Genomic DNA, 15559 nt, shown 5'->3' on the forward strand with positions numbered 1-15559 from the left:
ATTTTATATGAAAGAAGAAATGGATAAAACATTAAATGTTTCGGAAAATATTTTTTTTATCAAGATTTATTTGATTATTTTATATGAAATTTCTTTTATTTTCTTGCAGACTCCCAAGAATCAAACAAAATATTGAGTGACTTCATATCTTATACGTATTCAAATTTAACTAACTTTGCATTTGGTTGATTCTTTTGTACGTCAAGGATTACATTTTTTTTTTCAAATAAATGATAATTTGATTGGGTATCTCTGTGCCACGCCTTCAAATAGGGATATTTAAATATGTTCACATGAGATTCACTAAAAGTATTTCAATCTGCTTTGGGTAAGTAAATTTTCATTTAGTTATTTTCTTTTTAAGCAAACCGTTACTTTTTTACTTTTAGGAATAGCAATCAGCCGTCAGACGATAAATAGTGATTGTTCTAAATTTACTTTTTTCTTTACTGTAAGGAACAAAAGCTCTTTTGAAAAAAAACAATAAATGCGTAATATATAATTGATAATAAAAGGGTTGTAACTCAACTTTTTTAAGAGTGGTTCTCTCTAACTATTTTTAGTTATGCATGGCTCCAGAAGTTGACAAAACTTTTAAAACTTTATATATTCCACAATTCATAATTTCATAAATATTATGGAATCTTTTGAGGATTTCGCCAAGCACTAGGACAGATATAAAAAAAGAAAACGTTGAAACTTTATCAGAATGGATAAAATGTATCAAATCAATGTTATAATCGCGCATTAAAGATTGAAATACTTTGCAGCACTGTTAACCTTTAACGGAACAAGAAAAAAAACAAACTTTTTAATAATGATTTTTTTCTTAATATATGATGTTTTATAACCATATAACTTAAATATTTATTAAAATAACATAGAATAGCCCACTCTACAGTGAATTATATATAGTCTTATCCATGGACAGTCACGTGATAAATGCAGAGTATTTTTACTGAACGTAGGTCATTAACAAAATTCAATATTGTAACGACATACCCGATTTGAAATAAAAAATATAAGCTATTTATTTTTTGTATTTCCTGAAAAGTGCTTCTGCCTTAAATATAATTCGCATTTTATTAGTAAAGTACTTACTTATGTCGAAATATGTTAAACCTTTACCAAATATTTTGTGTACGCTTTTGATTTAGAAAAAGCAGCAGCCCTTTTCAAGTTAAGTAAAATATCCTTTCTCTATATGCAAGAAATCGTTAAAATGTATTACATGTAACTGTATGCCCTTGCTTAAAGGTGATTTAATGAGGCTCTTTTCAAAATCATATGAGAGTTTTAAAAAAATGTTTTATATTTTCATTTAGACTCTAGAGCATTTAGAATCCCAAAAGAGAAGAAAAAGAAGAAGATTCAAGGATGGGATATGTCAGTATCTTCTGACTTTTTTTTGGTTTGCAAACATGATAGTAAAGATTGCAAGCTTTGCATATAAACTCATTTGTTCAAGGTCTCTTTTAATATCTGATGAGCTTAATTCATTTGATACACACAATAAGAAATTAAGATATCTATTTCTATTATTATTTTCTTTTATTTAAATTTATGCACACATTTTGTAATAGAGAGTCGTAAATATTTAAAGTCAAGTTCTGAAAATTCTAGTATCATTCTTAATCAACTGATTTTAAACAAATTATAGTGGAAACCATTCTTAATCAAGTTCCTCTCCATAAATATAACAATATGTCATGCAAATAATACATTAAAATATGATATTTATAATATTTTTGATACAAGTTAATTACAAATCAGTTTAAAATCTTTTTTCAGTAATAAATCTATGGACAGCAGCAAAAATATTAGTTGATACAGGCAAACTGATTAAAGGGTACAAAAATACTACGTTTATTTGCAATAACTCTTTATTTTTTTCCCAGACTTTAATTTTAACCTCATAATTACTTTTTTTCTTAAAAAAAGATAGATTAAATTTGCGTAAGGGTTTCAAAAAAGTACCAGAAACTTTAAACTGCGCTTTACAACAATTACTTTAATGTTGAGTTCAGCAGTTTTATTGGAACTGATGAGAGCAAAAATTGCTTTGACGGGTTAGATCGATTTCGAGCAGGTCTTGTTCGTATCAAATCAATACAAGTATACCCTCTGCAACCCCTAATAAAATTCATACTTCAATATCTTTATTTAACTTTAAAAATCATCACTATTTAATGTTTTGTTAAATAGTTTCTACTTAAAATTTGATATGATTTATCTTAAAGACATTTTCCGATTAAATAGGTTACTCTCGATCATATTGGATATCAAGTAACAGTTGGTCAGAGAATGGCCTTTAGGGTGAGATATAACAGGAGAGGAAATGGAAAACCGGGGTAAGTTTCTCTCTTTTTTCATCATCTGCATACGGAGTTTATATTTCTCAGTTGAATCAATACGCAAGAGCATGGTTTATGTAAGTCTTTCAGGGTTCTCCATCATTTGAGATTTTACTGTGTTGCAGAGTTTACGCGAAGCACCAATATTTCGCGGTATTTTCGCGAACAAATTCGTGACTGAATCGAAATTCATTATAATTACAAAAGATTATAAGCACACACTTATTTAAATATCGCCAATTCGTTACACAAATGGTATGGTCATATGTACTGATAAACGGAAAAAACGTTTGGAAAAAAAGAGGAAATTCTGACTGATATTCGAACTACTTAACATTTTTGTGAAAGTAGATTTGCCGCGTTTATTTATCAGGTTTCTTGATCGAGTTACTGCATTACAAAAAAGGATCCTCAGAACAGTAAGCATGCTGAATTTCAAAATTTTCGGCAATTTATTTACATCAATAAAATGACTTCGGAACGATGTCATGTTTGACTTACAGTGCTTACATAATTCTAGAGCCGTGGCTCTACAGGAAAGACAAATTTAAATATTTTTCACAAGTAATACAATGTATTTTATTGCAGCTACCAATTAACCGGTACGTTGAGTTGTGAAAACAATTTATTTGTCTTTGTTCCGTCATGCGTAAAGTCCAGCGAGGGTCTACGAAATAATTGAGGTCAAGGTGAAGCCCTAGTAATTAAGTGTTATAACTTTTTGAATTGAAAAGCGGTAGAATTGTTTGATTAAAGTTTCAGTTAGACAGAATTTGTGTGTTTAGATTTTCTAATTATCACAACTCTCACTGTGTCGGCAGAATTTTTACTGTGTCGCATGCATGAAATTTGAATCGTTACTGTGTCGGAGAAAATTTTACTGTGTCGGGAGCAACACAGTAAAACAGCTCATGGAGAACCCTGGTCTTTGAACAATTTCCTAAACGAGGTAAATTATTGAAAAAACAAGTTGATGAAACAAGAATATCAGCAGTTTTGTTTAATGTCACCATTTTGGAAGTTCTATCTTTGAAACTTTGACCTTGCCAGCAAATATAATTTATCATTGAGTCAAATGCTGATTGACCGTTTTCATACTAATTGTTAGTCCATTATTCATACCTGAACTGATGCTGGGATCTTTCCGATATTTCCCGATCACGATAATGAGCGCACGGCAGCCGTGACCGGTCGGCAGGTGCTGCTCACTCCCCCAAATGGCACATGATCCCACCTCTGATATTTTGGGGGTCCTCGTTTGCTCTTCTCCTATTTTGTATTGTTTTATGAACTTTTTATTTAGAATAATGTTCATTATCTCCATGTTTCCTCTCTTCATAACGTCATCAATGTGTAATACTAATATTTATTTTTCAGCGGAATGGCCATAAATTTTAGACAGCAGATGGGTGCAGGGAACGATATCATTCTGCATTTCAACCCAAGACATCCATCATATACTATAGTTCTGAATTCGTTTGTAAATCAAAATTGGCAACAAGAAGTTGTCACTGATGCAGAAGAAGCAGTATTTTCGGAGGAGTTTACGTTGTCATTGGACATCATAGATGAAAGAAATGTCTTGGTCAGAGTCAATGGCGGAATATTGACCACTTATACCTGCCCGATTGATATTTGCAATACAAATTTCATAGAGTTCTCTCCTGAATACAGACTTATTGAAGAGACAATTGAAAATTCACAAATTTGCAGTTCATAAGAAAGTGAAAGATGGAAACTAAAACAAACAAGTCTTTATGTAAATTGTGTAATCACTTCCATACATGTACCATGTATCTTCAGTTTCTGAAAAAATGAATTATCTGCAAATAATTTTTTGTTTAAAAAATCTTATTTGTTTATAGCGAAATAAAAAAAAAGTCAAATGTCTAATAACTTTGGTTCAAATTATGAACTGGAAAAAAGAATTTTGCTTGGTTTGGTTGATAAACACAAGCTGATGAGGTTCATTGTTTCCAAAAACGAAATTCCCTTAATCTATTTTTAGAAATAAAGAATACTTCTGATTATTTTTATGTTAATATTAAGATAGAATGGCCCGGGTCTATGTTCTTTCTAAACTTCAAACAAAAAAATATATAATAAAACATATTGTAAAAAGACGTATTTACACTAGATACCTATTAGCATTTAGACATAATTTACCCTTTCGTCTGTATAAATGGTTGTAGAAAATACACCTAAATATTACATTGCTACGTTAAAATAGTTTTAAAGATTTTTTTTTAATAAAGATTAATAAGAATAGCACAGAATAAAAAATAAACATATCAAACGCAATTTATAAAGACGAAAAGGTAAATTTAACTATTGGTGTGTTTACTACTTTTATTCTTAACATGCTTTATGCACACATTTTTTTTATTCCACGCAATTCCAAATACAAACATGCACATGCGATATTTTTGCAATTCATTCAATTTTGTCGGCTACATCTTTAAAATTAAAGACAGTAAATGATGCTTTATTGTACTTCAAATGCTTTGTGGAGATCATTGCGTTTTGATGTGTTTTTTAATTGATAATCTTTCGCATTGATGTGAGACTTCAAAAGAAATTTCTAAAAAAAAAAAGTTCTTAAAGCCTGAATTTTTATCTTTCTAATGTATATTTGTAACATTTTTTAAATAACACTATTGTTCAAAAACTTGCAACCATAAAAATTATTTATCAACATCATTTACCGATATTTAATTTTAAATGCTTTTCTATTTTTTGTTAGTTTCTATATTTTTGATAGTGGATGAACTCTCGATACTGAAGGAAACTTTCCTGCGTAATACCAGTACTTACATTGTACTACATTGTACATCAAGGTTTTAAAAATCCCAGCACTGTTTACATAATATGTATAACACTTGTGTAATCCCTCTTACTTTTTATTTTGACATACACAAAGTATAAAGTTTTAGTTTGTAGCGATTAAGGGATAAAATCTGGCTCCTTTTGTTTGAGCACCGACTGAAATAAAAAAAAAATCAAAATATACTTGAAATTGGTGTGATAATGAATTACTTATCGGAATTGCAAGATTTTTATTCGAACACAGGTAAATATCACTTAATTCTTAAAATCCTGTTTCGTTAGCAAGACTATATAAAAGGTGAATGATGGTTTAAGTACCAGTTTAGGACGATATGTAGAGCACGATGAAAGTTTAAATTTTATATTTATTTATTCCTTCCAACATCACGATTTACATGTTTATAAGAATTGATTTTCATATTATGTATGTAACATGTACATTGTACAATAAAGCTTCTATGTAGCGTTGATATGTCGAAATGGTTTGTTGCTTTTTTTATTGTACTTTTATTGAAAAGCAATGGTTGGAATTAGTGTATAAGTATGAATGTAGACAAAATATTTCTGGCAACCTTAATGAGTACATGCATTGTTTTCACTAAACACAACCAAAACTTCTATCATAAAAAATGCATGTGAGAAAAAACCCTTAATTCTACTGTGTAACGGGAGAGGAGAAAATGCATCGGACCAGACCGGGATTCGAACCCGAGTACAGCCATACATTTTCCTATAAAAGATTTGGTGCCGTTGACCACCCCTGGAATTGCAGGTGAAAGTCCTGCCAGGGGCAATAAGAACTTGGGTTGTGTCTTCGAGGGCGGAGACCATTTAAGGAGGGAGGAATGTAATGGTTTGGACCGTGGGTACATGTATCGGCCTAGATAGCTCAGTTAATAGAGCATCTGACTAGAGGTACAGGGGTCCCGGGTTCGATTCCCGGTCCAGCGGTACATTTTCTCCTTTCCTGTTACAAATGGTACAAATGCTAAGAATAACGAACATTATGCTAATTCAGCCGGGCCTTTTATTGCAAAAGAGTTCGTTTAACATATATTTATCAAAGCTCACACGTTTGAAAACTACATGTATATGGTAAAAATGTAAGGCACCACTTTGAATTTTGATATTCTAACGAATTACCATAGTCATTAAATGACAATTAGCAAGTTTAATTATAACTTTATTAAAATTTTCCTTTGATTTCGTTGACGTGATGATTTCAGTAGTAAATCTGCACATTTTATTTTTAAATTTATTAGACATATTCATAACTTATACTGATATTAATTGCTTTCCCATTTTTATGCCCCAGGTACCTGATCTTACCTCTAATGTTTTGGAGGTCCATGTTTGTTCTGCTCCTATTTCATATTGTGTAATAGCATTTATAAATTTAAAGAATATAGATGCGCTTATTTTATGAAGAAAACGTGATTGCTGCTATATTAGTTAGGTTAGCTAGAATATGAATTTGATCGAGATCGGGATATCTCAAATTCCCTCTACTTCCCCTGGATCCTTAAAAGAAACAAATGAGAAAGGTACACAAATTTTGTAGCAAACAATTTTTAAAAAATCTTTCAATCACGTTTCTTTCTTAAAAATTTCAGGAAATGTTATTGACAAATATCCGATTTGATGTTTAGATGCATGGATGGATATTTGTATATGTTGACGTCTTAATATTGATGAAGCAGGTACTTTTTTTTACATAAAACTTGGTAACTTGTTTAATTCTTGATCTATTTAATATAAGGAAAATGTCACTGATTAACTGATAGAAAGTATTACTTGAAAATACATATTAAAAAATGTGTTTTTTTTTTCAGAAAATAAAATGTCAAAAAATGTGCATATCTAAAGAAATATATATGCACCTTCACAATTCTGTTCTTTTAATGAAAACAATCATTACAGAAATTATAGCTGTTAATTAATGAAGGCAAATTGGACGTGAATGGTCTCTGAAAGGCTATTATTGAAAGCATAAAATGTATAAATACAAAACTCCTATTATATCGGCCATTTGCATTGTACTTTCGGTTTGAAGTCTTACTACTTGGGCAAAATAAACAAAGATAAGAACTTACCAGAAGCTGTCGAGGTCCAACTTGCCCTTCATTGATAGATATATTTTTTTCTGCAATGATGGTTTTCTCTAAATGGGCGGCATTATTTTGTTGTAATAAAAAATACTTTTTTTAAAAAGAATTTTTCTTGATAAATATTTATATTAAAAAATTCCAAGTATTTGTTATCAAGTGATACTTTCTATCTGTTAAACAATAATATATTTATAAATTGTAAAAGTTTTAATTTTATCAACCACAGGCTTTTGGAGATTTTGCAAAAATAATTTTTTCGACATGTTGACCTTTGACGAAACCTTGAGCATTCTCAATACAGAAAGATCTTTCTCCAGGCTCAATGTTTGTTTGGAATCCTAATACCGTATAAGCAGACTTTTTTTAGCAATTAAGGATTTTATTTTGATATTATGAAAGAGGATTCTAAGATCGCAAAAAAAATTGAGTATTGTTTTATATTAGTTGTATTTAATTGTGTAAGTTTTTTTTCAGTGAGGCATTTTAAATTCATTAGGATTACCTCTCTTTGAAAATGAATTACCGATTTTAAAGGAATAATCACTAAATTTGCGTCTTGGTAAAATTTACACTTATATAATATATTACTAAAGCTAAAACATGCTTTAGGAGAGTGGGAACATTGATTTTGTTATTCTTATAAGCTGTGTCAATGCAAAAGTTTTATTTGTTTTAGATTTCTTTAAACGACTTATTTCAATCAATTTAGGTGATTTAAATAACCTGATTCTTTATTCTCTACAAAACAAAAACTATTCAGGTGTTCTGAAGACCATCAATATTCAATTTTTAACAAAAGCGACTCTATTGCAAAAAAGATTGAATTTATTAGCACACGTGTACTCCAAAGGGAAAACTTTTTCAAATCAGATTTTAATGCACTTAAAAAACACACTTTTGTTAATATACAATTCTTTTGATACATAAATACCAATGACCATCTAGAAAGGTAACAGAATGTTAATTAGTATTTTTAAAACAGAAAATTTGAAGTGTATCTTTATTTTTTATGTCTTTTGCTTTGTGTATCATTTAGCAGGTTCAAAATCTACTATATAATTTTTTAGAATACTGAATAATGTGATTGATTGATTGAGTGATTAATGTTTTACGCCGAAACGGCAATATTTCAGCCAGAAATTTGCGAGTGAATAATGTGTTGAATGTTGCTGAAATGAGATATCGCGTTTTCTCTCAGTCATCTATCGTATTGAAAATATTTTTGAACAGCTAAAGAATGTTAAATAAGATTCTGTGGATGAAGTGTGGCTGTGGGACAAATTATGTTTATACAAATGGCCCAGAATTTGTATATTATTACATAATGTGCAAGTAAATAAAGGCTGATATAAGGGTTTCTTTCCTAATGGGTTAATAAAACACACACGAAGTACTGTAAACCAACTTTTATTCCCGATAACTTTATTTGTGATGATAAGTTTTTGCGATCAAGACTTTTTAATATGTTCTAATTAGACACAGAGACTCTAAGGACCGGGCCGAGGCGACAAATATTCAGGATGACGTCTCTCTCGTTAACCTTGCGAAAATTTCTCGCATATAAATAAAAGTTGGTTTTCAATACTTCATTTATACAGAGAGATTCTAAAAATGTACTACTCAGTGTATATGTAATTAAACACCTTAACAAAACAGATGACGCTAGTATATGTTTTACTGAAGTTTTGTGTAATTTGGTGAAAAATATTTTACATATTAACAAAATTGCTGTTTCAGTATTATGTGTCTTCTCATTTCAAATGTATTTAAAGAAACGCGAGTATGTTAAGGCAGCACATGGACCAAAATTCTGCGAATTAAGACTTTTTTTAATAATTATGTAACACTAATAAATCGGAAAAGTCAAGCATAAAACTTTTGTTATAATTATGCATTGTATAGACTTCAATGGGACTTATACTACATGAAGCACTTCACCACGACGTCACCACGTGACGTCTATAATTAGAAAATATGCCTTAATGAAAAAGTGAAAAGTTCAACACTACCCCGGGGATAATTAATTTCAATTTGTAATAATAATTATGGAAAAACATCTCTGTACCATGAAAAGTGCTGCTAGAATCCTACTGTCCTATCACAGAAATAATTATTCAACACTTTCTGACGAAACCTTCCGAAAACTTTTACATTTTGTTCATAACATCGGAAAAATGCATTAATCCCGTTAACCATACGATTCTAGCAGCACTTTCCTAAAACAATACAATAAGATCTTTAGATAGAAACAAAAATTAAGTTTCAAAGTGTGCTGCGTAGTGTTGAACTTTTGCATCTTATTTGTTACGAACGACAGAGGAAAGGCTGATCGGCAAGTAAACACCCTCCCTGTTTTAATTTTACGAAGAAATTGTTGAAGTATATTACCATACCTTGTTCATAAGCTATATTCCCACATGAAGCACACATGATATTCATTCTAAATGCTTTTAAACTCCGATTTCTTGTGTTTGTTTACATGAATTCTCGTTACGTTTCACTTACACTCTGCTATTGCATGATCAACAGTTATGACGTCACGGGTTTGGTATTTAACCCCTGTGATAACTACAGAGATCCAGAAACGACAAAATTCTGTTTGTATTATGCCTATGCATATTTTGATTAATTTTTACGACCTCAAATCTATCTTAGATATCAATTATAAGAAATTGTTATCTCTAAACTTCATGTCATATAGCTTACTATGACGTCATATCATATAGGCAAGAAATATTTGGTTGTAACCTTAACCTACCTGCGAACCTTTACACCGGATTGTGAATTATTACCAATTCATCAGTTTAAACTCAATCTTTACCAAAGGTAGCTACAATGTAAACACAAACTGTAAATATTTGTGAAACATTGAAGCTATTTTATCTTGGTTTTTTAATACATGGTTAAGAAGAAAACAAAGATGGCATAATATGTTGTAAAACATTTATCTTGCTGTAACTTATCATGGGTACTTGCTTTATATTAGAAGATTGACTGAAATCTTTTCTGTATAGGCCTTACGCGTTTTAAATAGTTTATAAGTACTTGATTTAACTCACTAGTTTCTGAATTTCTATGGAAATAATGATTCCACAGCAACATCCCAATATACACACTATCTGTTCTAATGATACGAAAGAATAAGAGACTGGAATAATTACGGTATTTTAACTCTCCATATACTGTAAATCACAATATTTTCGTGGGGTTAGTGTGATGCAATGTTCTTTCAAATCTCATTTGCCGATCAATTCTTTCTAAAGATGACCTGCTACATGTATGTATTTATTTGAAATTTATTTTAAATCCTAATTTTAATCCTAACCTTGTATAGATTTTAACTTAAGAATTAGGAGTCTAATCTTCTCTTCTTCAATACACCTCAGTAGATAGTTGTTAAATTTTCTAAGAAATGAGTTTCAATAAATAATGAAAAGCTATATCCACATACGGGTAGTGCGTTCTTTTTTCATTCCTTGTTCCTTTTCATTAATTGCGAAAAAAAGACATTTTAAAAAGAAACTCGAAAAGTGGTACAGTATCGGAAAAATAATTTTCTCCATCACTTTTCACTTCTAATATCATTTAATTGACTTTTTTCTTGCAAACTCGAAGTATCATACAGATTATGAAGAGTCTTGATATTGTTTAAGTGGGTATCCTTAAATGTAATTTTCATCGAAATATTTTGCTTTTATATATTTGTTTATTTGAATTTAGAACATGGAAACTTTCACAGAGGATAAAAGAAGAAGATGAAGATACAAAGATGGGATATGTCAGTATCTTCTGACTACTTGGTTTGCAAAACGTGATAGTAATAATTGTTAAAGTTTTACATAAACTCATTTGATGAGGATCTCTTTGCTTGTACTTATGAGAGCATAAATTTATCTGATGGATCATAGAATAAAAAAAACTGTTGTTATCATTAAATTATCTACTCTAACTAATCAAATGAATGTCTTTAAATAATTCAAGGTATCAATTATTTGATTTCTTTTTGTTAATTATTTCCTAATTAAACTTTACGTTAATTGTATGCAACAGTTGTCAAATTAATGTCATAATTATATAATAATCAAAGAATTCAACTAAAAAGTTTATAGAGTTTATTCATTTATCATTTTATGATTAAATAGATCAGTCTAAAACATATTGGACATCAAATAGAGATTGGCCATAACATCACATTCAGAGTGAAGTATAACAAGAAAGGAAATTACAAACCAGGGTAAGTCTCTCTCTCTCTCTCTCTTGTTATGAATTTATATTATATTTACATTACTTATTTAATTTTTAGCGGAATGGCCATAAATTTTAGACAACAGATGGGTGAAAGGAACGATATCATTCTGCATTTCAATCCACGGTATCCATCATTTGAAATCGTTTTGAACTCTTTCGTTAATGGAAGGTGGCAAAAAGGAGTTTCCACTGGTGCCAATTCGAGCGTATTTTCGGATGAGTTTACGTTATCATTGGACATCAAAGACAGCAGAACTGTCTTGGTGAGAGTCCAAGGCGGAATATTGACGACTTATACCTGCCCTCTTGATATAACCAATACTGAATTCATAGAGTTTTCTCCTGAATACAGGATTACCGAGGAATTAAAGGCAAAATTGTAGTAATATAGAAAGATAAAGATGAAAACTTTAAAGGGCTGGCTGGTTTTGCCCATTTTTAGACTGTTTTGATCTCCTTTAGAAGAATAGCTCCATAAAATGATGAATTTTTTAACTAATATTTATGAAATTTATCTATGCCAATTAAATGATAGTTGACAGCTTGAGATATCATGGCTATAAAAAATTATACCTGGTGGTTATTAAAAAAATAATAAAAAAAATCTTTTGACCCCCTAGCCTTCATAAATCGTTGAGTTTTTAACGAAACTGTATACAATGAAAATGTATCCACAGTCACTGTCCCCACCTTTTTCTTTCATTATTTTTAACTACTCGATACTTGTGACTGATCAGCACCCAAGTCGAAAAAAGTTTGATATAAAAAAAATTTTTATTGCCTATTAAGTTTTTTAATACCCCAAATATGTTATTTTTTAGTGCAAAAAGGTCACGCAATAATTTACGCGCATTAATTTGCAAGATTTGTTTAATGATAGATATTATTCAAACTATTTTACGTAAAATTAGATTAGATTGATTGCCATGCTTACATCTAATCAAATATAATAAGGGTTGAAGTAATGAACCAAAGAGATGAAATTTAAGTGCAAAGAGGTCAATTTAAATGTACCGTAGATCAGTAGGATGCACACTGACCCCCTATTTTCTTTGCAATTTTGAGTTACACTTTATGAGTACTTATCCAAAATATACTTCTCAAAAAATCCTTGATATAACAAATTTCAGGAGTGACTTAACTTAAGAGAGTTTTTTGGCTTTTGTTTATTACTTTATTAAATTTGTACTATGAGTTTGTTGCCATTCTGATTTCAGTTGTAAATATGCACATTTTATTTGTAAATTTATTAGATATAATTACAACTCATACAGTTATCAATTGCTTTACCAATGTCATGCCCACTTTCGTAATATCATGGGGCCTAGACCCGTACATGAGTACGTCCTATTTCTGTAACGTACCCTTTTACATTGGGAAACCTAACAGCTGGAAGAAGCATGTTTAATGCAATATTTTGCTGTTGCATCGGGCTATTTTATAAACGTAAAACCAGTGCTTCTATCACTTTTTTTCAAACTCTATTCAATTTTGAATAATTTGTATTTTTTTATTATGGAATATTACTATTCACATGATTCAATCCCCGTTTAACGTTTAATATATGCGGTACATAACCATAAAATGTTGAATTTTGATATTGTAGTATGTAACTTAGTTCAACTTCATTTTAAATATTTATAACACTCTCGAAAGTGTAATATGAATTGTATCTAACCCGTCCCGAGCATCCGCAAAATTTACCACTTTCGAAAAAAAGGTTATCATGACCTGATATTTTTTTAACAATACTTAATTAATCATATGTAAAATTTAACGCACCGTGATTTATTCATCCATATATTGAACAACCAGACGATCTTTAAAAAAGAAAAGGATTGAATCTATTTAATTTTTTTATTTCACTAGGTTTGAATTACTCTGATTTTAAAAGAAACTCATTGACTGGTTTTAAAATCTTAAATTCAATCAATTTAACAATCTGATATATTCTTCATTTTTATTCTACTCTAAACATAATACCATATACTTAGTGGAAATAGTGAGACGCAAATTTTGTGATTTCTCTTGTAAAAATTAGTTTTTTTATGAAATTACGAAATGTAATTTTTAATTGGCAAATTTTACAATGCACACTCTAGAAGCCATGTAAACAGTAATTTAAGATTTTGATGGCTGAGATGAAAGAACAAATTGTAAAATTAACAAAAAAAAAAAAGATATTGTTGAAATAAACAAAATGATAATAATAATATTCCTCTTCTCACACCAAGTATAAAATAAAACAAATTATGAATATGGAAGCGGTAAATATTGACTTTACAAGTATCAGATACTTAAATCACTTTAACACACATCTTTTTGTCTCAAATAGCGTAGCAGATACTGTAGCAACGATTTACCAAAAGCTATTCTTCATTAGAATTAGAAAATAGTTCAACTTCGCCTAAAGATCCGTATAATAGTATTAAGAAATTTCTTTTTAATATTTGTTAAAAAGAAACTTTGGTTTCATCAATATTCGTTGAACCCCAAATTTCGAAGATTTCATTGTTGAGCAGATCCACGAAATTAAATGTTCTTTGAATTAAGATTTATGTTATTCCTTTGTATAGAAAATGCTTTTGTCCTCGAAGTTACGTATCCTTAAAAACGTCTGTCTGTTTTACAAAATCCACGAAACTTATGCCAACGAAATTTGATAAAACCACAGCATTCTTTTGCAACATAGCATTTTAAACAATTCAAATGCTACATAATTAGCTTTAATGTAAATTTGATAAATTAATATACAATGTACAATAAATATTATATTCTCCCAAAATATTCAAACATTTCTCGTATCTCATGATGTTCTTTGATAAAATTATTTTAGAATTTCAGATTAAGTCAAAGTAAGAATATATCTGCAGATTTTAGTGTGGCAATATTTCGTGCATGTGTGTAAAGTTACTATTTATAACGGTTTGGATTTCATATGTCGACAAGCATATCATTAAATGGTAATTAAATGGTAATTGATACATCAATTTCGATTAACATTACCTAAATATGAACGTTAGTTACGGAAAATAAAAAGATGGTGAACATTTATAATGAGTTCTTTGTGCATATGCATGTATACGGTGTATTCTATCATTAACATATTCAATTATACACGTAGATATTATGAAACACAATAAAAGTGTATAAATGATTTTTTAAAATCTACTTTTAGAGTCATGTATCAATTACGTATAACAGATTAAAATATATGAAATTTAAATGGTTACAATTTTAAAAATACATTTTTATGACACGATAGATATAATTTCCTTAAAATCTCGGTTGAATTTGTTTTACTTCAGAAAAATAGCTGAGATTTAACTGCTTCTTTATCTCAATTGTTCCGCCATCAGCAAGGTCTGTCCAGGACCTTATCACTGTTTTGGAGTGCCATGTCATGTGACCTACATATGTAGTCAGTGCCGTTGATAAACAATCATTGATGTTAGAAAACTTATCTTTATAAAGTTTGCACAATTTTTCATATAAAAGAAGAAAAATAATAATCTTTTATTAAATGTATGTGTTCATTTTATTTTTTTTAGAAAACAAAATGATGGGTTTTTAACGTGCATTGATTGAGGACCCTTTACATGTATTGGGTGTAATTCTAAGGCTCAACATCTAACCCTTTGATATCAGTTTTAAAAGGTTGAGGATATATGGAATGAACAAATTTTGACATAGCTTTTAACAGTTTTGAGGATAAAATTCAGTAAAGGATAAAAATTTCTACTTTTTATTCACAGCCATTTTTATACTTAAAAAGGCCAAAAAGCTTGAAACTAGACCATGTCTTTTGATACTGGATAATTTATGCATTCTGTTTTTGAATTGATCGTAAACGATGAATAGAAATTGTCCGAAACTTTTTAAATTACACAGATACATCAACGTAAAATTTAACACGTAATTTAGACGACACGTTGGGCAAGTTACTTTTTATCTACTTAACTAAAGTATTCTCAAGCGTAATTTTTAATAACTTCTACATTAAATCATATTTCAAATGTTTTC

At 29.7% G+C, this 15559-nt stretch overlaps 2 protein-coding genes across 3 annotated transcripts; both read left to right on the forward strand.

Annotated features, from left to right (window-relative positions):
- Window positions 1-402: 402 nt before the first annotated feature.
- Window positions 403-5660, forward strand: LOC134229612 (uncharacterized). Its single transcript, XM_062711359.1, has 4 exons — window positions 403-419; window positions 1326-1386; window positions 2260-2351; window positions 3732-5660. Exons 2-4 carry the CDS (start codon window positions 1378-1380, stop codon window positions 4072-4074), a joined length of 444 nt encoding a protein of 147 aa, XP_062567343.1. The 5' UTR covers window positions 403-419; window positions 1326-1377; the 3' UTR covers window positions 4075-5660.
- A 1019-nt stretch (window positions 5661-6679) lies between these two features.
- On the forward strand, window positions 6680-12219 carry LOC134229611 (uncharacterized). 2 transcript variants are annotated; one of them, XM_062711358.1, is made up of 4 exons: window positions 6680-6711; window positions 11007-11066; window positions 11431-11522; window positions 11592-12219. In XM_062711358.1, the coding sequence occupies exons 2-4, from the start codon at window positions 11058-11060 to the stop codon at window positions 11917-11919; spliced, it is 429 nt and encodes a 142-aa protein (XP_062567342.1). In that variant the 5' UTR covers window positions 6680-6711; window positions 11007-11057; the 3' UTR covers window positions 11920-12219. The 2 variants fall into 2 exon arrangements, with proteins under 2 accessions (XP_062567342.1, XP_062567341.1); XM_062711357.1 differs by lacking the exon at window positions 6680-6711 and adding an exon at window positions 6730-6880 and having other exon boundaries at window positions 11009-11066.
- Window positions 12220-15559: the final 3340 nt, after the last annotated feature.

This window comes from Saccostrea cucullata, unplaced genomic scaffold, assembly GCF_032062105.1.
Source record: "Saccostrea cucullata isolate Sc308-1 unplaced genomic scaffold, CSIRO_AGI_Scuc_v1 ctg7902, whole genome shotgun sequence".
NCBI lineage: Eukaryota > Metazoa > Mollusca > Bivalvia > Ostreida > Ostreidae > Saccostrea > Saccostrea cuccullata.